General features: G+C 41.8%; 1 protein-coding gene across 6 annotated transcripts in view; it reads left to right on the top strand.

Moving 5' to 3' along the window:
• The window catches only part of STYXL1 (serine/threonine/tyrosine interacting like 1), a 63,488-nt gene extending 41,039 nt beyond the window's left edge, over nt 1-22,449 (top strand). For all 6 annotated transcript variants that reach the window (XM_060032270.1, XM_060032274.1, XM_060032271.1 and 3 more), the window contains 4 exons: nt 2,716-2,861; nt 11,255-11,352; nt 12,953-13,065; nt 22,297-22,449. In XM_060032270.1, the coding sequence (XP_059888253.1) occupies nt 2,716-2,861; nt 11,255-11,352; nt 12,953-13,065; nt 22,297-22,428 (489 nt within the window). In that variant the 3' untranslated portion in view covers nt 22,429-22,449. The remainder of the gene's footprint in view (nt 1-2,715; nt 2,862-11,254; nt 11,353-12,952; nt 13,066-22,296) is intronic.
• Nucleotides 22,450-23,093: the final 644 nt, after the last annotated feature.

Genomic DNA, 23,093 nt, shown 5'->3' with positions numbered 1-23,093 from the left:
TAGAGCTGGTTTGACCTTTGAAATTATATAGGTTAGCATTTCCCATGGAAAACTGATGGGAACAAAGGGGTCTCTAAACAGATCATATTAGAAACATCAGTTCATACAATGTTAGTGGATTTCTTTTTTTTTTTCTTTTGGGGTTATGCCTAGGTTTTATTTTACTAAACGTAACAGGTAAGTTTTCAATCCATGACAACAACAAATATGTAGCCACTGTTTTATTACGGACATCTGAACCGTAATAGGCCACCCAAGAAACCGTTAGGGGAATTTCCATTAGTTCTCAGTCTCCTGGAGGCATGCTTTGAGAACAGTCTTCGACTGGCATGCTTTTCTGGCTGTTTTCCAACTTGTTTGTAAGATGAGTCTTATTATTTGATGATAATTGTTTCTAAACACCTGATTGGTGCTCTAATAATCTTTCCTTGGAAACAATCAAATTTTGTAATTTTCCCTCTGGCTTTGATATGTAATTGACATATAACATTGTGTAAATTTAAGGTTTACAACAAGATGACTTGATACACATATATGCAGAATGATTACCATAAGAGTAACACATCCGTCACCTCAGGTAATTACCATTTTGTGTGTGTGTGTGAGATGAGAACATTTAAGATGTACTTTCTTAGCAACTTTCAAGTACATAATACTGTATTTTTAAAAAATAAATTTATTTGTGGCTGCATTGGGTCTTCGTTGCTGTGCGTGGGCTTTCTCTAGTTGCGGCGAGTGGGGGCTACTCTTCATTGCAGTGCGCGGGCTTCTCATCGCAGTGGCTTCTCATGTTGCAGAGCACGGGCTCTAGGCGCGTGGGCTTCCGTAGTTGTGGTTTGTGGGCTCTAGAGCGCAGGCTCAGCAGTTGTGGTACAAGGAGTTAGTTGCTCCGCAGCGTATGGGATCTTCCCGGACCAGGGCTCGAACCTGTGTCCCTTGCGTTGGCAGGCGGATTCTTAGCCACTGCGCCACCAGGGAAGCCCTGTGTTGTTAACCGTAGTCACCATGCTGTACGTTAGATCCCCAGAACTTATTTGCCTTATATCTGGAAGTTTATAACCGTGACCAACATCTCCCCATTTCCCTCACCCCCACAGCCCCTGGCAACAACCACTCTACTCTGTTTCCATGAGTTTCGCTTTTTAATTTTTATTTTATTTTATTATTTTATTATGATTTTTGGCCACGCTGTGTGGCATGTGGGATCTTAGTTCCCTGACCAGGGATAGAACCTGTGCCCCCTGAATTGAGAGTGTGGAGTCTTAACCACTGGACTGCCATGGAAGTCCCGACTTTCACTTTTTTAGATTCTACATATGAGTGAAATCATGCAATATTTGTTTTTTTCTGACTTATTCTCTTAGCACAATGGCCCCAAGATCCATTCATGTTGTCACAAATGACAGGATTTCCTTCTTCTTTATGGCTGAACAATGTTCCATTGTGTATATATGCCATATTTTCTTTATCCATTCATCCATTGATGGACACTTAGGTCATTTCTATGTCTTTGTGAATAATGCTCAAATGATCCTGGGGCGGGGGGGCGTGTGCAGATATGTCTTCAAGATGGTGATTTCATTTCCTTCAGATATATACCAAAAGTGGGATTGCTGGATCAAAGGGTAGTTTTGTTTTTAATTTTTTTTAAAAAGCTTTATTTATTATTAATTAATTTACTTATTTATTTTGGGCTGTGTCGGGTCTTAGTTGCGGCACGTGGGATCTTTGTTGAGGCATGAGAGGTCTTTCATTGGGGCGTGGGCTGTTCGTTGCAGCGCGCGGGCTTCTCTCTAGTTGTGGCATGCAGGCTCCAGGGCGTGTGGGCTCTGTAGTTGTGGTGCTTGGGCTTAGTTGCCCCGTGGCACGTGGGATCTTAGTTCCCTGACCAGGGATTGAACCCGTGTCCCCTGCATTGGAAGGTGGATTCTTTACCACTGGACCACCAGGGAAGTCCCTGTTTTTAATTTTTTTAATTTAATTTTTATTTTATATTGGGATATAGCTGATTTACAGTGCTGTGTTAGTCTCAGGTGTACAGCAAAGTGGTTCAGTTATTCATATACATATATCCATTCTTTTTCAAATTGTTTTCCCATATAGGTTATTACAGAATACTGAGCAGAGTTCTCTGTGCTATTCAGTAGGTCCTTGTTGATTATCTGTTTTATATATAGTAGTGTGTATATGTTAATCCCAACCTCCTAATTTATCCTTCCCCCCTCTACCTTTCCCCTTTGGTAACCAGAAGTTTGTTTTCTATGTCTGTGAGTCTGTTTCCATTTTGTAAATAAGTTCATTTGTATCACCTTTTTAGATTCCACATACAAGTGATATCATATGATATTTGTCTTTCTCTGTCTGACTTACTTCACTTAGTATGATAATCTCTATGTCCATCCATGTTGCTGCAAAGGGCATTATTTCATTCTTTTTTATGGCTGAGTAATATTCCATGTGTTATGACTGAGTAATATTCCATGTGTTATATGTACCACATCTTCTTTATCCATTCCTCTGTCAATGGACATTTAGGTTGCTTCCATGTTTTGGCTATTATAAATAGTGCCACAATAAACATTGGGTTAGTCTCATTCACTGTCCCAGTTTGTCTTTCTAAGCTTGTTTGCTGAGCCACATTTCAAGAGATGAAACAAAAATAACTTCTTCTCTGGGGATTGTTATCATAGCAGCCTTTCTCCTTCTCCACCTCAGGAACTGGATGCCTTCCAACCGTACCCTGTTGAGATAATGCCAGGCAGGATCTACCTGGGAAATTTCAGGCAAGCCTGCGACCCTAAAATTCAGAAGGATTTGAAAATCAAAGCACATGTCAACGTCTCCATGGAGACAGGGCCGTTGTAAGTAGAAAAACCATTGTTTTTTTGTTTTTTTTATATTAGTATAATTTATTTATATAAGATTCCTAGTGGCATGCATTGACAGAATTGAAAGGGCTTTTAGAAATCAGCATACACTGGAGTAGGGTCTGCATTTATTTTCATCTATTCCTGGTCTGCACTTCATTGCCTGGCATGGCCATGGCATCCTCTGCCCCTGACTGAGACCCCACACTTGCCCCATACCCCATACTTAAATCTTACCAAAATAATACTTTCTTGGTACTTAACATTCTGATGCAAAATACCCTGGTTTACCCTGCTTCTCCTATCTCAGGCCCTCTGAGAAGTGACCCCTCTCTTGGTCCATCTGGGCTGCTGTAACAGGATACTGTAGACTGGTGGCTTATGAACAACGGAATTTCTCATGGTGTGGAGGCTGGGAAGTCCAAGATTAAGGCGCGGGGAAGTCCAAGATTAAGGCACTGGCAGATTCAGCGTCAGATGAAGGCCTGCTTTCTGGTTCATAGATGGCATCCTCACGTGGCAGAAGGGGCAAAGCTCTCTAGGGTCCCTTTTATAAAGGCACTAATCCTGCTCCTAGGGGTTTCAATTTCTATCCTCATGACCTAATTACCTCCCCAAAGCCCCACCTCCAAATACCATCACTTTGGGGATTAGGTTTCAAAATATGAATTTTGAGAGGACAGAAACATTTGATACAGCAACCTTTACGTCAGATTTTCCTTGGTGCTAGGAACATACAGATACACACACACACCCTCACTCATCATTGTTCAAAGAGCAGGAAAGTTCTTCACAGCCTTGCTTGTCAGCCTGTGTCTTCCCAGCTGTGTCCACTCATGATCACCAAGGCCCCCCACACTGTACAACCTACCTCTTCTAGCTCCTGATCAAAGCTAATAAAATTCAGCTCAGAGAGGATTTATATAAATAACACAAGAATTCAGTAAGGCATCTGGTAAAAAAAAACTATATAAAAATCAATAAATCTAAAGAAAATTGCGTATAGGTACTTAGTGAAACTGCTGAAAACCAAAGAAAGAGAGAACATATTAAAAGAAGCAGAGGGCTTTCCTGGTGGCACAGTGGTTAAGAATCCGTCTGCCAATGCAGGGGACACAGGTTTGAGCCCTGGTCTGGGAAGATCCCACACGCTGCGGAGCAACTAAGCCCATGCGCCACAACTACTGAGCCTGCGCTCTAGAGCCCACGAGTGACAGCTACTGAGCCCGTGTGTCACAGCTACTGAAGCCCACGTGCCTAGAGCCCATGCTCCACAACAAGAGAAGCCCCCGCAATGAGAAGCCCGCGCAATGAGAAGCCCATACACCGCAACGAAGAGTAGACCCCGCTCGCCGCAACCAGAGAAAAGCCCGCATGCAGCAATGAAGACCCAACGCAGCCAAAAAAAAAATTAATTAAAAAAATAAAAATAGGGCTTCCCTGGTGGCGCAGTGGTTGAGAGTCCGCCTGCCAATGCAGGGGACACGGGTTCGTGCCCCGGTCCGGGAGAATCCCACATTCCGCAGAGTGGCTGGGCCCGTGAGCCATGGCCGCTGAGCCTGTGTGTCTGGAGCCTGTGCTCCACAACAGGAGAGGCCACAACAGTGAGAGGCCTGCATACCACACACACACAAAAAAATAAAAGAAGCAGAGAAGTAAGACATTACTTTCCAAGGAGCAATAATTAGACTAACAGCTGACTCATCAACAGAAATCGCTGCAACTAGAAGGAAATATGGAATGTGTCTTTGTAGTCGGTAACGTTTCTGGTGATTCCCCACCTCCTACCATTCACAGCATTGAATGTGGGCTAGATTTACTGATGTGTGCTAATGGATAGAATAAAGCAAAAGTGATGGGCTGTCACTTCTGATATCGGGTCACAGAAAGACTGTGGCATCAGTATTGCTCATTCTCTCTTGCTCACTCATTCTGAAGGAAGTCAGCTACCATGTGGTGAGCTGTCCTATGGAGAGGTCCACATGGCAAGGACCTGACAGTCTTCAGCCAACAGCTAGCAATGAACTGAGGCCCTCAGTCAAAAAGCCTGTGAGAAACTGAATCCTGCCAATAGTCATGTGAATTAGCTTCTAATTGAGTCTTCAGATGAGACCAGATGACAACAGCTTGTCTATAATTTTATGAGAGATTTTAAGCCAATGGTACCCAAATAAGCTGCTCCCAGATTCCTGATCCATAGAAATTGATAGATAATAATTTTTTATTGTTTTAAGCCACTGAGTGTTAGGACATTTTGTTATCCAGCAATAAATAATAGAACCTTAAAGCACTGAAAGAAAATAACTGCCAACCCACAATTTTGTACCCAGAGAATATATCCTTCAATAATGTAAGTGAGAGGACTTCCCTGGTGGCGCAGTGGTTAAGAATCTGCCTGCCTATTCAGGGGACACAGGTTTGAGCTCTGGTCCAGGAAGATCCCACATGCCATGGAGCAACTAAGCCTGTGCACCACAACTACTGAGCCTGTGCTCTACAGCCCGTGAGCCACAACTACTGAGTCTACGTGCCACAACTACTGAGTCCGCGTGCCACAACTACTGAAGCCCATGTGCCTAGGGCCTGTGCTCCGCAACAAGAGAAACCACTGCAGTGAGAAGCCCACACACTGCAATGAAGAGTAGCCCCCGCTCACTGCAACTAGAGAAAACCCACGTGCAGCAATGAAGCCCCAGTGCAGCCAAAAATAAATTTAAGAAAAAGAATGTAAGTGAGAAGAATTTCCATTTCTGGCCATGATAGAGTAAATGGCACCAGATTTACAACCCCACCTTAAACAACTAAAAATACTCAGACAAAGCATCTAAAACAAGGGTTTTTCAGACAATGGCCAACAGACAGCACAGGACAATGATTCCTGAGAGGAAAAAAAATGGTGAGCTCCACAATCGAACCAGCTTATTGCTTGGAGATTGTTTGCAGGTCACAACACAGATCCTATTATTCTTTCTGAGTTGAGGGTACAGAGTTGAGGACTCAGAGCTGTTGAGTTGGCTAGAATTTGCAGGAGACCTGCATGGAGAATAGAGAGCTGAGTACAAAGAAAGACTCTGGACATCTGCAGAGAGTCCTCCTGTGTCTTCAGCTAAGTACTAATAAGCACATGCATGTGAGAAAACTACTCAAGGCAGGGAGAAAAACCAATAGAAATCAACAGGTGGTACAATCCCCAGAGATTATGTGGGGCCAGGAGTAGTTTGTGTTTCCAGTCAGATTAAACAAAACTCACAATATACAGTGCATCAAACAGAGTACTTAGAAGACTACTGCTTCAGTAGTGAGGAAAAACTTTGCCCTATATTAGGGATGAAAAGTACAGTCTGAGATGAAAAATATACTGGATAGAATTAAAAGATTAGACACTGTGGAAGAAAAGATCGCTGAATTTGGAGACACAGCAATAGAAGTATACAAAATGAACCATAGAGAAGAAAAAGACTTTAAAAAAGAAACTAGAGTAGAACTTCAGTGAGACTGAGACAGCTTCAGGTGGCCTAACATGTGTAATTAGAATCTCCAAAGGAAAGGAGAATGGGGAGACAGGAAACATTGAAGAAACAATGGCCAGAATTTTCCAAATTTGATAAAAACTATAAATGATCATCTACACTGATCTCAATAAAATTTTTAATTAAAAATAGAATAATTTGGAAGATTATGAGCAACTTTATGTCAATACATTTGAAAAATTAACAGTTTCCTCAGAAGACTCAAGCTACCAATGCTTACTTAAAAAGAAATAGATTTATAAAAACTGACAATATGATAGTTCCTAAAACAAGATTCAACCAATTTCAGGAGATGCAAATCATATAGAGTTGGCTTTCAACCACTGTGGAGTTAATGTAGAAAACAATAATTTGCAAATATAACTAGGAAATTCCTAGAAGCTTAGAAATTAATTTTACAACAGCTCATGGATCAAAAAAGAACTCACAATGGAAATTATGAAATAGTTTCAACTATATGATAATGAAAATAGAATATATAAGAACTTGTGGAGTGTAGCTAAGCTGTGAGGGAAATTTATAGCTTTAAATGCATCTATTAAAAAGGAGAAAGGCTAAAAATCAACTAGTTACGCATTTATCTCAAGAAATTACCAAAGAAACAGCAAACTAAACTCAAATAAGGAAGGAAGGAATAATAAAAGCAGATAAAATGAACTAGAAACAATAAAATAGGATCTAGAAAGTCAAAATAGTTTTACAAAAATAATAAATTTGATAAACCCTTGGCCAAAAAGAGAGAAAGCACAAATAACCATCTGTAAAAGGGGATTCTAGGGCTTCCCTGGTGGCGCAGTGGTTGAGAGCCTGCCTGCCGATGCGGGGGACACGGGTTCGTGCCCCGGTCCGGGAAGATCCCACATGCCGCAGAGCGGCTGGACCTGTGAGCCATGGCCGCTGAGCCTGCGTGTCCGGAGCCTGTGCTCTGCAATGGGAGAAGCCACAACAGTGAGAGGCCCGTGTACCGCAAAAAAAAAAAAAAAAAAAAAAAATCTTCGCAAACTGAGAATAGAAGGGAACTTCTTTGACCTAAAAATAAAATTCTACAAAAATCTCTATAGCAAACATCACAATGATGAAATGTTGAAAGTTTTCCCTCTGAGCCTGGGAACAAGACAAAGATGCAACTATCACCACTTCTATTTAACATTGTACTGGAGGTTCTAGTTGGTGAAATATGACAAGTAAAGGAAATAAAATAGGAATCAAAAGGGAACAAAACCTGTCATTATACACAGTCTAATTGTATACAGAGAAAAGCCAAAACAACCTGCAGATAAATTATTGGACTTAAATAAGTTTGCTGAAATTTTAAAAGCATACAATTTACAATAGGACAAAAATATTAAATATCTAGGATTATACCTATTGAAAGATGTGCAAGATCTCTACACAGAAGAGTATACAGCATTACTGTGAATTACTAAAGATTATCTAAATAGCTAGAGGATGTTAGTAAAGATCACCTGAATAAACAGAGGATGTACCGTAGTTGTGGATTAGAAGAATCAATTTTGTAAAGATGTTGATTCTTGCCCAATTGATCTATAGATTCAATGGAATGCCAATAAAATTCCTATGGATTTGTGAAAATTGATACAGTAATTTTAAATTTTATATGGAAATACAAAGGGCAAAAATAGCTGAATAGTGAATAACAACAAATGGGAAAATTGACTTGACCAGTTACGAAGACTTAAAAAGAACCACAGCAAGTAAGGCATTGTGATATTGGTGCAGGATAGAAAAATAAACCAATGGAGCAAGATGGAGTCCAAACACAGACCCATGCATATACGGACACTTGAATTATGCAAAGATTTTCTCCTATATTTTCTTCTAAAAGTTTTGTAGTTTTAACCTTCACGTTTTATGATACATTTAAAAAAATATATTTATTTATTGCTTCAGGTCTTAGTTGTGGCATGTGGACTTCTTCGTTGTGGCATGCATACAGGATCTAGTTCCCCCACCAGGGATCGAACCTGTGCCCCCTGCAGTGGGCGCACAGAGTCTTACCCACTGGACCACCAGGGAAGTCCCCTGTGATACATTTTGTGGTTTTTTTTTTTTTTTTTTTTTTTTGCGGTACGCAGGCCTCTCACTGTTGTGGCCTCTCCTATTGTGGAGCACAGGCTCCGGACGCGCAGGCTCAGCAGCCATGGCTCACGGGCCCAGCCGCTCCGCGGCATGTGGGATCTTCCCGGACCGGGGCACGAACCCGCGTCCCCTGCATCAGCAGGCGTACTCTCAACCACTGCACCACCAGGGAAGCCCCCCTGTGATACATTTTGAAATCCGTTTTTGTATATGGTGCCTGATATGGAACAAAGTTCATTGTTTTGTATGTGGAAGTCATCACTGTTGAAAAGGTGATCCTTTTCCTGCTGAATTGCTTTGATACCTTTGTTGAAAATCAGTTGACCATACGTGTACGGGATTATATCTGGATTCTTTGTTCTTTTTCATTGATCTATGTTTTTCTTTATACCAGTTTCCCACACTTGTTTTTCTCTTTTAAAAAAAATTTTATTAAAGTATAGTTGATTGGGGCTTCCCTGGTGGTGCAGTGGTTGAGAATCCGCCTGCCAGTGCAGGGAACACGGTTTCTTTCCCTGGTCCGGGAAGATCCCACATGCCGCGGAGCAACTAAGCCTGTGCGCCACAACTACTGAGCCTGTGCTCTAAAGCCTGTGAGCCACAACTACTGAGCCCACATGCTGCAACTACCGAAGCCCATGCTCCTAGAGCCCGTGCTCTGCAGCAAGAGAAGCCACCGCAATGAGAAGCCTGCACACTGCAATGAAGAGTAGCCCCCGCTTGCCGCAACTAGAGAAAGCCTGCGTGCAGCAATGAAGACCCAACACGGCCAAAATAAATAAATAAAATAAATTAATTACTTAAAAAAAAAGTATAGTTGATTTACAATGTTGTGTTAATTTCTGCTGTATAGCAAAGTGACTCAGTTATAGATATATATTCTTTTTCATATTCTTTTCTGTTATGGTTTATCACAGGATATTCAATATAGTTCCCTGTGCTATACAGTAGGACCTTATTATCAGTTCCACACTTGATTACTGTAGCTTTATAATAAATCTTGAAGTCAGGTAGTGTTAGTCCTCTAATTTTGTTGTTCTTTTTCAAAGTTGTTTCCTTTGAATTTCCATATAAATTTTAGAATCAACTTGTCAGTTTCTATACAGAAACTTGTTGGAATTTGGACTGGGACTGAATGGATTCCATAGGGCAATTTGTGAAGAATTGACATCTGAAAAATGCTGAATCTCCCGATTCATTAACATGGTCTATCTTTCGTTTACTTTGCTCTTTGGTTTCTTTCAGCAATGTTTTATAGTTTTCAGTGCACAGTTCTTGCACATCTTGTATCAGATTTCTTCCTAAGTATTTGATACTTTTGATGTGATTATAAATGGTATATTTAAATTATAAATTTCTTGGGAATTCGCTGGTGGTTAGGACTCTGCGCTTTCACTCCTGGGGCCTGGATTCAATCCCTGGTCGGGGAACTAAGATCCCGCAAACTGCGCGGCATAGCCAAGAAAACTCAAATAAAATTTAAATTTCTGATTGTTGCTAGTATATAGAAATCCAGTTGGTTTGTATATATTAACCTTGTATCCTTCAGTCTTCTCCACCCAGATGTCTCCTCCATTGTAAGGCTTTCCCCAGCTCCCTAGACTTTTCCCTGGCCTTCCTCTTCAGGAGCACGTGCAGGTCTTTATCCTAAAACCTAGCCAGTTGGATTGGGGCCATTTGTTTATGCGTCTGCCTGCCCCATCAGACTGGGAGCTCCTTGAAGCTGGGAGGGGCCCTATTTGATTCATCTTGTGTCCACTAGGGTCCAGCTCAAGGTCTGGCACACAGTAGGCATTGAGTGAGTATCTGAGGAAAGAATGAATGGTTGGGGATAGATGGGTGAATGGATGGTGGATGGGTGGTCAGGTGTGGAGGGAGAGAGGGATGAGGGGGAAGGGAAGGATGGATGGACGAATGAATGAATGCAGGGTGAATTGCGCTTGTATTTGTCACAGCAAGTGCTCATGCAGAAACTAAACCAGGATATTTTCATTTCTGAATCTGCTGCAACTTTCTGCATACCACAGTGAATGAATGTCACCAGTAGGCCACAGTCTTCATAAATAACATTTACCAAGTGCGCACTGCACACTAGGCATTGTGCCAAGCTCCTTGTGGGCATCTTCTCATTAAACATGCCACGTACCTCATCTCCCTCCTCTTTCCACCTTGATCGTAAAGCTCTAGCCACTCTGATCTCCCTGTTGTTTCTCAAACATATGAAACATACTGCCCTCAGGGTCTTTGCACTTGTATTCTCTACCTGGAACACTCTTTCCTCATATAACTGCCTGGCTTGTTCTGTCACCTCCTTTAAACCTCTGCCCAAGTGTTACCTCCTCAGTAAAGCTTTCCATGACCATCCTATCTAAAATAGCAGGCCCACCACTCTCCATCCTTCTCACCTTGCTTTCTCCACTTAACATAGCAGATTCATTACATATTCCTTTCCACCCTCACTTTCTTTGCTGTATTCTAGGAAAGCATCAGGTTTGTTTAATAATAATAATGTCACATTTATTGGGCACTACCGTGTGTCAAGCAGATTGCTGAATGCTCTACATAGATTGACTTAATCTACACAACACCCCTATGAGGTAGGTGCTGTTTTTTTTGAGAGGGGTTCATTTATTTGCCCACATCTCCCTGATGCTAGTTCAGCCTCCTTCCCCTATGATCCCATTGCTGTGGGTGAAGGATGCCACAGTAGGGCTCTGTGTGAGTTTGCCTGATTACCTGTGCTTTTCTTCCATTTAGTTTTGCAGGTGACGCCGACAAGCTTCTGCACATCCAGATAGAAGATTCCCTGGAAGCCAACATTACACCCTTTTTACGCCACCTCTGTCACTTCATTGGTAAGGAGCATTCTTTAACCAGGCAACAACTGGTCTGTGCCCAGGGAGCAGAGGGGCTGTGGTGCCTCATCCACACGCCTATTGCTGACTGCCACTCCCAGCACTCAGGAGGAAAAGGGCAGGGCCCAGCACATGCCCAGCCAGGTGTGGCCAAGCCCTGGGACAAGCCTGCCCCCGGGGGTCCTTGGAAATATGGGCAGCCATGCGTTTACCTTGGGAGCAGTGGGGCCAAATGAGAGCCCCAGACTGTGGATTGAGTGCCCTGCGTTCTGGCCCTGGCTGGATCGCTATGTCCTTTCATGCCTGGCCAAGCTCCAGTCTCGGCATCACTGTGCCTGTTGTGAAATGAGGGTGCTGGCCCACCCTGGGTGCATATGTTCATGAAGGCCTGCTCCAGGCTAGGCTCCGGTGACCTGCAGGTGAATCTCACTCTGTCCCGACCCTCCTCTCTGGTCAGTATGGTGGGGTAGAGGAAGACTCCAGAGCCCTTCCATCTCTAAATTTCATGGTCCCCAGTGTGTGGGCCCAGTGCCCCTTCTGTTCTCCTACCACACACAGCAGTGCCCACCAGCCGCTTGCCTCCCTGAGGGTGGAGTTTTCAGTCATCCTAAGGAGAGCAAGATCCCTGGAGAGAGCAAGGTTGTGTCCGGTTAGAGGCCCACCCCAGGACGGCCTGCTCAGCACCAACACAGTCCCCAGCCTGAGAATGGCATTTTGGCCCAGACATCCTTTATTTTTCTGGGAGGTTGTAACTATCACTTGCCTAGGAGCTGAGACTGAGACTTGCCCTTGGTCCCATCATGGGGTGGCAGAGCCCTGTGGCCCAAAGAAGCCCCCTCTCCAGCTCTACCTCACTGGGTGGCTCTGAGCCAAACCTTAACTTCTCTGTGCCTCAGTTTCCTTATCCATACAATGAGGCAGTTGGCCTTAATCATTTGAGTCATCCTCCAGCTCTGACAGTCTGTGATTTTGCACTTGGTATATTTATCTTCAGTTCTTGGGGGTTACCAACCAGCCTAAGATGCCAGCTTAGATTTCCTTCCCACCCCTCACTGGGTGAGATTGACAGCCCCAGGGGCATTATTGAGTGTGGTTAGCTGACACTTGTGTGCCAGGCACTGGGCTAAGCACAGTGCAAAATCTTATCAGGTAGGTAGTATACTGTTGTCACATTTTCCAGATGAGGAAACTGTGGGTTAGAGTGCCCAAGCCCAACAGCCAGTACTTACTGGTTGTGATTCACATCCAGGCTACACTGCCTCTATCAGCACCCAAGTGCCCTTGGGGTATAGTCCTTTTATCCCTACCTGGGGAGGTCAACTGGTAGCAGACCTTCCTGGGATGGAAGCCTTCATAGCCCAGAGAAGGCCTTTGCATGATAATGCTGAGTGCCCAGGCGTGATTCTCTTGAACTGCCAGCTAAGTCTGAGGATCCCCATTTGCCAGGCAATGAAACAGTATCCTAGAGATGTCATGTGACTTGCCTAGACCATGGTGTGCTGGTTCTGAACCTACTCTTGGACCCACTGAGGGCAGTCATCTTACAGACCCACAAGGAAGGGGGCCACGCACAACCTCACACCTTTCCTTCCTTTTGTAGAAATTCACCTGGAGCTTGGCTCTGTCATCCTGGTCTTTTCCACCATGGGCATCAGTCGCAGCTGTGCGGCCATCTTGGCCTACCTTATGCACCGAAATGAGCAGACCCTGAAGGTATGTAGTCCCTGGTCCAGGAGGTGGGGTCAGAGCTGCGCCTCAGAGGAGTGGGTCTCCAGCACCGACTTGGGGCCTTAATTGGGGGTGGGGGGTTTGGGAGGGAAGGGTCAGGGAGTGGAGCCCCAAGTCCAGGGCTTTACCCAGCATACCACATCCAAGGGAAGGAACCCGAGATCTGGGTTAGAGACCTGAGGCTGGGCAGACAGGGCAGGCCCAGGGACTCAGGCTGGGCAAGGCTGTGGCCAGCAGCACCATCTGTGTGTCCCCCAATGTTGTCAGTCTGTGTACCAGTGTTTGTTCAGGGTTTTCCAAGGGAGGTGCATTTTGACTCTTGACCATCTGTATGTCTTCTTTGGAAAAATGTCTATTCAGAATCTTGGCCCTTTTAAAAATCAGATTTTTTGTTTTTTTGCTATTGAGTTGTATGAATTCTTTATATATTTTGGGTATTAACCCATTATCAGTTACATGATTTGCAGATATTTTCTCCCGTTTCTTAGGTTGCCTTTTCATTTTGTTGATGGTTTCCTTTGCTGTGCAGAAGCCTTTTAGTTTGATGTAGTCCCACTTGTTTATTTTTGCTTTTGTTGCCTTTGCTTTTGGTGTCAAATCCAAAAAGTTACCACCAGACTGATGTCAAGGAGTTTACCACCTATGTTTTCTTCTAGTAGTTTTATGATTTCAGGTCTTCCACTTGAGCCTTTAATCCGTTTTGAGTTGATTTTTGTGTATGGTGTAGGATAGTGGTCCAGTTTCTTTTGTTTTTTTGGCTGCACTGTGTGGCTTGCGGGATCGTAGTTCCCCAACCAGGGATTGAACCTGAGCCCCTGGCAGTGGAAGCATGGAGTCCTAACCACTGGACCGCCAGGGAATTCCCACCAGTTTCATTCTTTTGCATGTGACTGTCCAGTTTTCCCAGCACTACTTATTGAAGAGACCGTTCTTTTGTCATTGCATATTATTAACTCCTTTGTCCTCAATTAATTGACCATATATGTATGGGCTTATTTCTGGGATCTCTATTCTATTCCATTGATCTATGTGTATATATATTTTATGCCAATACCATACTGCTTTGATTACTATAGCTTTGTAATATAGTTTGAAATCAGGACGCATGATGCCTCTAGCTTTATTCTTCTTCCTCAAGTTTGCTTTGGCTATTTGGGGTCTTGTCGTTCCATACAAGTTTTAGGACTGTTTATTCTATTTCTCTGAAAGCTACCTTTGGGATTTTGATAGGGATTGTGTTCAATCTGTAGATTGCTTTAGGTAGTATGGACATTCTAACAATATTCCTCCAATCCATGAGCATGGAGTATCTTTCTATTTATTTGTGTCTTCTTTAATTTCTTTCATCAGTGTCACAGTTTTCAGTGTACAAGTCTTTCACCTCCTTGGTTAAATTTATTCCTAGGTATTTTACTCTTTCTGATGCAATTGGGATTATTTTCTTAATTTCTATTTCTGATAGTTTGTTATCAGTGTATAGAAACACAGCTGATTTTTGTATATTGATTTTGTATCCTGTAACTTTACTGAATTTGTTTATTAGTTCTAACAGTTTTTTTGTGAAGTCTTTAGGGTTTTCTATATATATGTTGTATGTAAAGAGAGACAGTTTTACTTCTTCCTTTCTGATTTGGATATCTTTTTCTTACTCTGTCTAGGACTTGAAATACTATGTTGAATAAATGTGGTAAGAGTAGGCATCCTTGTCTTGTTCCTGATCTTAGAGGAAAAGCTTCCAACTTTTCACTGTTGAGTATGATGTTAGCTGTCAGCTTGTCGTATATGGCCTTTATTATGTTGAGGTACATTCCCTCTGTACACACTTAGTTGAGAATTCTTATCATAAATTGATGTTGAATATTGTCAAATGCTTTTTATGCATCTCTTGAGATGATCATATGATTTTTATCTTTCATTTTGTTAATTTGATGTATCACATTGATTGTTTTGCAGATGTTGAACCATCCATACATCCCTGGAACAAATCCCACTTGACCATGGTGTGTGATCCTTTTAATGTATTGTTGAATTCAGTTTGCTAAAATTTTGTTGAGGATTTTGTATTTATGTTCATCAGTGATATTGGCCTGTAATTTTCTTTTCTTGTGGTGTCCTTGTCTGGTTTTGGTGTCAGGGTAATGCTGGCCTCACGGAATGAATTTGGGAGTGTTCCCTCCTCTTCTGTTTTTTGGAAGAGTTTGAGAAGGATTGGTATTAATTCTTGTTCAAATGTTTGGTAGAATTTGCCAGTGAAGCCATCTGGTCCTGGACTTTTGTTTTTTGGGAGGTTTTCGATTACTGATTCCATCTCTTTGCTAGTAACTGGTCTGTTCAGATTTTCTTATTTCTTCATGGCTAAGTCCTGGTAAGTTGTGCATTTCTAGGAATTTATCCGTTTCTTCTAGGTTGTCTGACTTCTTACTATCTTTTGTATTTCTGTGGTATCAGTTTAATGTCTCCTTTTTCATTTCTGGTATTATTTATTTGAGTCCTCTCTCTTTTTTTCTTGGTGAATCTAGCTAAAGCTTTGTCTATTTTGTTTTACTTTTCAAAAAACTAGCTGGTAGTTTCATTGATCTTTTCTATTGTCTTTTAAGTTGCTATTTCATTTATTTCCCCACTGATCTTTGTTATTTCCTTCCTTCTGTTCACTTTAGGCTTAGTTTGTTCTTTTTCTAGTTCCTTGAGGTGTAAGGTTAGGTAATTTATTTGAGATCTTTCTTATTTTTAATGTAGGCACTTATTGCTATGAACTTCCCTTTTAGAACTGCCTTTGTTGCATCTCATAAGTTTTGGTATGTTATATTTCCATTTAATCTGACTCAAGATATTTTTTGAGTTCTTGTTTGAATTCTTCTTTGACCCATTGGTTGTTAAGTAGCATGTTCTTTACTTTTCACATACTTGTGAATTTTTCAGTTTTCTTCTTGTAATTGATTTCTAGTTTCATACCATTGTGATTAGGAGAGATAGGAGAGATGCTTGATATGATCTAAAAATTTTTTTGGACACATTAATTAATTAATTAATTAATTAATGGCTGCACTGGCTCCTCGTTGCTGTGCGTGGGCTTTCTCTAGTTATGGCAAGCGCAGGCTTCTCATTGCGGTGGCTTCTCTTGTTGCAGAGCACGGGCTCTAGGCGGGCGGACTTCAGTAGTTGTGTCATGCGGTCTCAGTAGTTGTGGCTTGTGGGCTCTAGAGCACAGGCTCAGTAGTTGTGGCACAGGGGCTTAGTTGCTCTGTGGCATGTGGGATCTTCCCAGACCAGGGCTTGAACCCATGTCCTCTGCATTGGCAGGTGGATTCCTAGCCACTGGGCCACCAGGGAAGTCCGCTTGATATGATTTTAAACTTAAATTTATTAACACTTGTTTTGTGGTCTCATATATGGTCTATACAGGAGAATGTTCCATCTGCACTTGAGAGAAAGTGTATTCTGCTGCTTTTGGATGGAGTGTTCTGTAAATGTCTGTTAAGTCTATGTGTAGCTTAAGTCCAGTGTTTCCTTACTGATTTTTTCTGAATGATCTATCCATTGATGAAAGTGGGGTATTGCTGTCTACTTCTCCCTTTAGGACTATTAATATTTGCTTTGTATATTTAGATGCTCCTATGTTGGGTACATAAATATTTATAAGTGTTATATTCACTCGTTGGATTGACCCCTTTATAGTGACCTACTTTTGTGTCTACTACAGTCTTTGTCTTAAAGTCTATTTTTGTCTGAATAAATATAGCTAACCCAGCTTTCTTTTGGTTTCCATTTGCCTAGAATATCTTCTTCCATCCTTTCACTTTCAGTCTGTGTGTGTCCATACATCTGAAGTTATTAAACCACCACTTTTACATTAGATTATTTTGAATTTTACTATATATTTACCTTTACCAGTGAGATTTATAGTTTCATATGTTTTCCTGTTACTAATTACTGCCCTTTTATTTCAGCTTAAAGAAGTCCCTTTAACATTTCTTGCAAGGCCTAGTGGTGATGGACTCCTTCAGCTTTTGCTTGTCTGGAAAACTCTCTACCTCTCCTTCAGTTTTGAAGGAGGACAACTTTGCCAGGTGTAAAGCAATTTTTGGTTGGCAATTTTTTTCTTTCAGCTCTTTGAATATATTATGCCACTCCCTCCTGGCCTGCAAAGTTTCTGCTGAGAAATCTGCTGACAGTCTTATGGGGGTTCCCAAGTTGTTTTTCTCTTGTTGCTTTTAAGATTCTTTCCTTGTCTTCAGCTTTGACAATTTAAGTATAATGTCTTGGTGTGGGTTTCTCTGGGTTCATCTTGTTTGGATTCACGGGACTTCCTGAATCTGGAAGTTTGTTTCCTTCCCCAGGATAAGGAGGTTTTCAGCCATTATTTATTCAAATAAGTTTTCTGTCCCTTCCTCTTTCTCTTCTCCTCTGGGATCTCTATAATGTGAATATTGGTCCTTTTGATGTCCCTTAAGTCCCTTAATCTATCTTCACTGACTTTTAAATTTAATTTTAAACTTTTATATTGGAGTATAGTTGATTAACAATGTTGTGCTAGTTTCAGGTGTACAGCAGAGTGATTCAGTTATACATGTACATATTCTTTTTCAATATCTTCACTGTTTTTAATTATTCTTTCCTTTTGCTGCTCTGAATGAATGAGTTCTACTGTCTTTGAGTTTGCTGAGCCTTTCTTCTGCTTCATCTAGTCTGCTGTTGAATCCTTCTGTTGCATTTTTCATTTCAGTTATTGCATGCTCTGAGACTTCTATTTTGTACTTCCTTATATTTTCTATCTCTTAGTTGAGATTCTCACTTTGTTCAGGCATTCTTCTGACCTTGGTGATCATCTCTATGACTGTTACTTTGAACTTTTGTCAGGTAAATCACTTATCTCCATTTCATTAAAGTGTTCTTGTGAGGGTTTCTCTTTTTGTTTCATTTGGAACATATTCCTATGTTTCTTCATTTTCCTTAACCCTCTGTGTTGGTTTCTATGCATTAGATAAAACAGCCACCTCTCCTAGTGTCTCATGTAAGAGATGAACCATATTGTCCAACCCTTCCCTATCTCTTTGTTATCTCTCACAGCTTTGTGATTGTTCAAGCAGCCTACTTTGTTCTTAGTGGTTCCCAGTAGTTGAGGGTGTGCCAAGACCTGTCAGCCTTCCAAAGGGAAGGATCTCAGTCTGCACCTAGATTCAGGCTGATTGGAAGCCAGACCCTCAGGCAGCAACTTTTTTTTTTTTTTTTTTTTTTTTTTTTTTTAGGCAGCAACTTTTAAAGTGTGCAAATATATCTCTTTAAGGGGAAGAATGGAAAAAGGGTGTTTCTGTATGCTTTCTTTGCACTTAGCCCTGGGCTGATAATCCAGTTAAGAACTGTTTGTTTACTACTGTCCTGTTAAACCCATGAACACAAGCCCCACTGGCCACTTGCTTTCAATTCTTTTGGGTATAGACCCAGAATGGAATTTCTAGATCACATGGTAATTCTGTTTTTACTTTGTTGAGGAACCACTGTTTTCCATAGCAGCTGCACCATTTTACATTCCCATACATAGTACCATAAGGTTCCAAATTCTCCATTTCCTCACCAACACTTATTATTTTCTTTCTTTTTTTTTTTAATAGTAGCCACCCTAATGGGTGTGAGGTGGTATCTCGTAGTTATTTTTTCCCTTTTTTATTGCATTAAAACATACATAACAGGGGCTTCCCTGGTGGTGCAGTGGTTGAGGGTCCGCCTGTTGTTGCAGGGGACACGGATTCGTGCCCCGGTCTGGGAGGATCCCCCATGCCGTGGAGCGGCTGGGCCCGTGAGCCATGGCCGCTGAGCCTGCGCGTCCGGAGCCTGTGCTCTGCAACGGGAGGACCACAACAGTGAGAGGCCCGCGTACAGCAAAAAAACAAAAACAAAAAACAACAATAACAACAACAACAACAAAATACATAATATAAAATTTACTCTCTTAACCATTTTTTGAAATAATTTTTAAAAAATAAATTTATTTTTTTGGCTGCGTTGGGTCTTTGTTGTTGTGCTGCTGTGCATGCAGGCTTTCTCTAGTTGTGGTGAGTGGGGACTACTCTTTGTTGCAGTACGTGGGCTTCTCATTGCAGTGACTTCTCTTGTTGTGGAGCACAGGCTCTAGGCATGTGGTTTTCAGTAGTTGTGGCACAAGGGCTCAGTAGTTGTGGCTCGTGGGCTCTAGGGCGCAGGCTCAGTAGTTGTGGTGCATGGGCTTAGTTGCTCCGTGGCATGTGGGATCTTCCTGGACCAGGGCTTGAACCCATGTCCCCTGCATTGGCAGGCAGATTCTTAACCATTGCACCACCAGGGAAGCCCCTGTCTTAACAATTTTTAAGAATATAATTCAGTAGTGTTAAATACATTCCTAATGTGCACCCATCACCACCACCTAGCCCCATAACTCTTCATCTTGTAAAACTGAAACTCTATATTTATTAAACAATAACTCCTTATTCTCCCCTCCCCCTAGCCCATGGTAACCACCATTCTTCTTTCTGTCTTTATAATTTTGACTACACTAAGTACATCATATAAGTGGAATCATAAAGTATTTGTTTTTTCATGAATGGCTTATTACACTTAGCATAATGTCCTCAAGGTTTAACCATGTTGTAACATATGTCAAAATTTCCTTCCTTTTTAAGGCTAATAATATTCCCTTGTATGTATATACCACATTTTGCTTATCCATTTATTCATTGATGGACACTTGGATTGCTTCCACGTTTTAGCCATTATGAATAATGCTGCTGTGAACATGGTTGTGCAAATATCTCTTTGAGACCCTGCCTTCAACTCTTTTGGGTATATACCCAGTAGACGAATTACTGGGTCATATGGTAGTTCTAATTTTAATTTTTTGGGGGGATCTCCATACTGTTTTCCACAGTGGCTGTACCATTTAATACATTCCATCAACAGTGCACAAGGGTTCTAATTTCTCCACGTCCTTGCCAACAGTTGTTTCCTTCCTTCCTTCCTTCCTTCCTTTCCTTTGTAGTACCATCGTGATCAGTTTGAGGAAGTATAGCACTGTGGTCTTGATGTGCATTTCCTTAATGATTAGTGATGTTGAGCATCTTTTTGCACGCTTATTGGCCATCCATATGCCTTCTTAGGAGAAATGTCTATTCAGAGTCCTTTGCCCATTTATTAGTTGGGTTGTTTGTTTTTTGTTGTTGAGTTTTAGAAGTTCCTTATATATTCCTCATATTAACACTTTGTGCATTGAAGAGTTTCGGCACCCCTGTTGGAATCATTTTACTATATATGTGAGCATTTATTTCTGGGCTGTCTATCCTATTCCACTGGTCTTAAATGTCTGTTTTTATGCCAGTACCACATTCTTTTATCATAGTTTTGTAATAACTTAAAAGGTTTGAAATAAGGTTGAAATATAAAACAGGTATATGATTTGCAAATGTTTCCTTCCATTCTGTGTCTTGCCTTTTCACTCTGTTGATTGTGTCTTTTGATGCACAGAAGTGGTTTTTTTTGATGTACAGAAGTTGTTTATTTTGATATAAACCAATCTATTTTTTCTTTTATTGCCTGTGCTTTTGGTGTCACATCCAAGAAATAATTGCCAAATCCAATATCATGAAGCTTTTCCCCTATGTTTTCTTTCAAGGGTTTTATAATTTTAGCTCTTACTTTATATCTTCCATCATCTTGAGTTAATTTTTGTACATGGTGTAAGTTTACACTAGTTTCATTCTTTTGCATGTGGATATCCAGTAATCCTAACAACATTTGTTGAAAAGACTCCTTTCTCCATTGAATAGTTTTGGCACCATTGTTGAAATCATTTTACTATATATGTGAGCATTTACTTCTGGGCTGTCTCTTCTATTCCACTGGTCTAAATGTCTGTCTTTATGCCAGTACTATATTCTTTTATCATAGTTGTGTAATAACTTAAAAGGTTTTGAAATAACGAAGTGTGAGAACCCCAACTTCGTCTCTCTTTTTTCACAATTGTTTTGGCTATTCCAGGGTTCCTTGAGATTCAATATGGATTTTAGGATGGATTTTTCTATTTCTGCAAAAAACGCTGTTGGGATTTTGATAGAGATTGCATTAAATCTTCAGATCACTTTGGGTAGTATTTGCATCTTAACAATATTAAATCTTCTATTCCATGTACCTGGGATGTCTTTCCATTTATTTTAGTCTTCATTAATTTCTTTCAGCAACATTTTGCATTTTTCAGGGCACATGTCTTTTACCTCCTTGGTTAAGTTTATTCCTGAGTATTTTATTCTCTTGATGCTAGTGTAAATGAAATTTTCTTAATTTCCTTTTCGGATTGTTCATTGTTAGTTAGATACACAACTGATTTTGTATCCTGCAACTTTGTTACATTCGTTTATTCTAACAGTTTTTTGTGTTTAATCTTTAAGGTTTTCAACATACATTAAGTTCATATCATCTGCAAACAGAAATAATTTTACTTCTTCCTTTCCAATTTGGATGCCTTTTCTTTTTTTCCTAATTGCTCTGTCTAGGACAGTGTTGAATAGAAGTTGTGGAAGTGGGCATCCTTGCCTTGTTCCTGATCTCAGAGGAAAAGCTTTCAGTCTTTCACCATTATGATGTTACCTGTGTACTTTCCATATATGACCTTTATTATGTTAAGATAGTTTTCTTCTAATCCATAGTTTGTTGAGGAACTGCTTTTGCCTTTTCCTTTTTCCTCTATCCTCAATCCAGATGGAGACCAGCTGGTCACCTTCCTTCATGTAATAACCTTTCCTGCGTTTGGGGGTGGGCACCTAAAAGAAGGCAGCTTCAGTTTTTCTTCTTCAGAGAATTTGCCGAAGTTCTCTTCCCCTTTCCATTCATTTATCCACTTACAATGCAAATCTTTGTTGAGGCAGCACTGAGTGCCAGGCATGGGCGTGGTGCTTTCCTGTCCACAGGAGGTTTCACATATGTTTTCTCAACCTTCACGGGAGCCATCTGACATAAGAATGATTTCTGTCTATATTCAGAATGCAGAGGGGCTTGCCCCAGGCAGAGCCAGCTCCTACAACTCCTTGCCCTAATCTATTAACCCCAAGCTGCTGCTGTTTCTTTGTCCTGCCCTTAAGCTATGTTTCTGACCCCTGGGCAAGTGCCTCCTGTCCCCTCTGAGCTGGCTGTGATCAAGGTGGTAAGGGCCCAGGTCCAATCCTGAAGTCTGCTTTTCTCTCCTTGGGTTCACAGAGGTCCTGGGCCTACGTCAAGAAGTGTAAAACCAACATGCGTCCAAATCGGGCTTTGGTGGCTCAGCTGTCAGAGTGGGAGAAGGTTATCCTTGGAGACAGCGTCACAGACATCTTGGATCCACTCTACTGATTTTCTCTGTGGCCCAGCTATGGGTCCAGAAGAACCTGCCTTGGGAGCTTTTTGTGGGTAGTGGGCCAGGGTGTGTAACCAGGAATGAGAAGGCCTTTGCTGCCTGGAGCCTGTGTCAGCCTCCCGCAGTGCTTCTTCCCAGGTTCCTCATTTGTGCTAGCACAGGAGGTGCTCAGACTCAGCGAGAACCCCCATCCCTGGGGCATCGTGGGCCCACCCCCACTGCGCTCCTGAGGCTGCTTCTGGAGGAGCATCTGGTGCCAGAGCAGCTGCCCCTCATGTCCCCCATAACGTGGACCCTTTGGAGGCTGCTGGGTGGGAGCTCCAAGGGTTCCCCCAGCCTTGTGTTGTTCCACAGGGGATGTCACAATGCCCACCCATGGGTGGAGATCCCCCAGCCCCAGAGATGCCAAGCTCAGCCTTGGCTCAGGCCGCAGGCTACACAGCTTTGAGAGGCTCCTGGCACAAGGGCATACCCTCGCCTCATCCCCAGTTTCAGCATCCCTACTGCTCCATCACCTGTACAGATGTCCTTTCCTTGCTCCTCACTCATTTCTGCCTGGCTGTGTTCACCAAGAAGAGACTCTCACCCTCCCATCCCTCACAACCAGGTTTCTAGAAATTCCTCGGGTCTCAAAAGGAATTTTCCTCTGACTGCGCTTCTG

This window comes from Delphinus delphis, chromosome 15, assembly GCF_949987515.2.
Source record: "Delphinus delphis chromosome 15, mDelDel1.2, whole genome shotgun sequence".
NCBI lineage: Eukaryota > Metazoa > Chordata > Mammalia > Artiodactyla > Delphinidae > Delphinus > Delphinus delphis.
The sequence above is the reverse complement of the archived record's forward strand: the minus strand, read 5'-3'. Positions and strand labels throughout refer to the sequence as shown.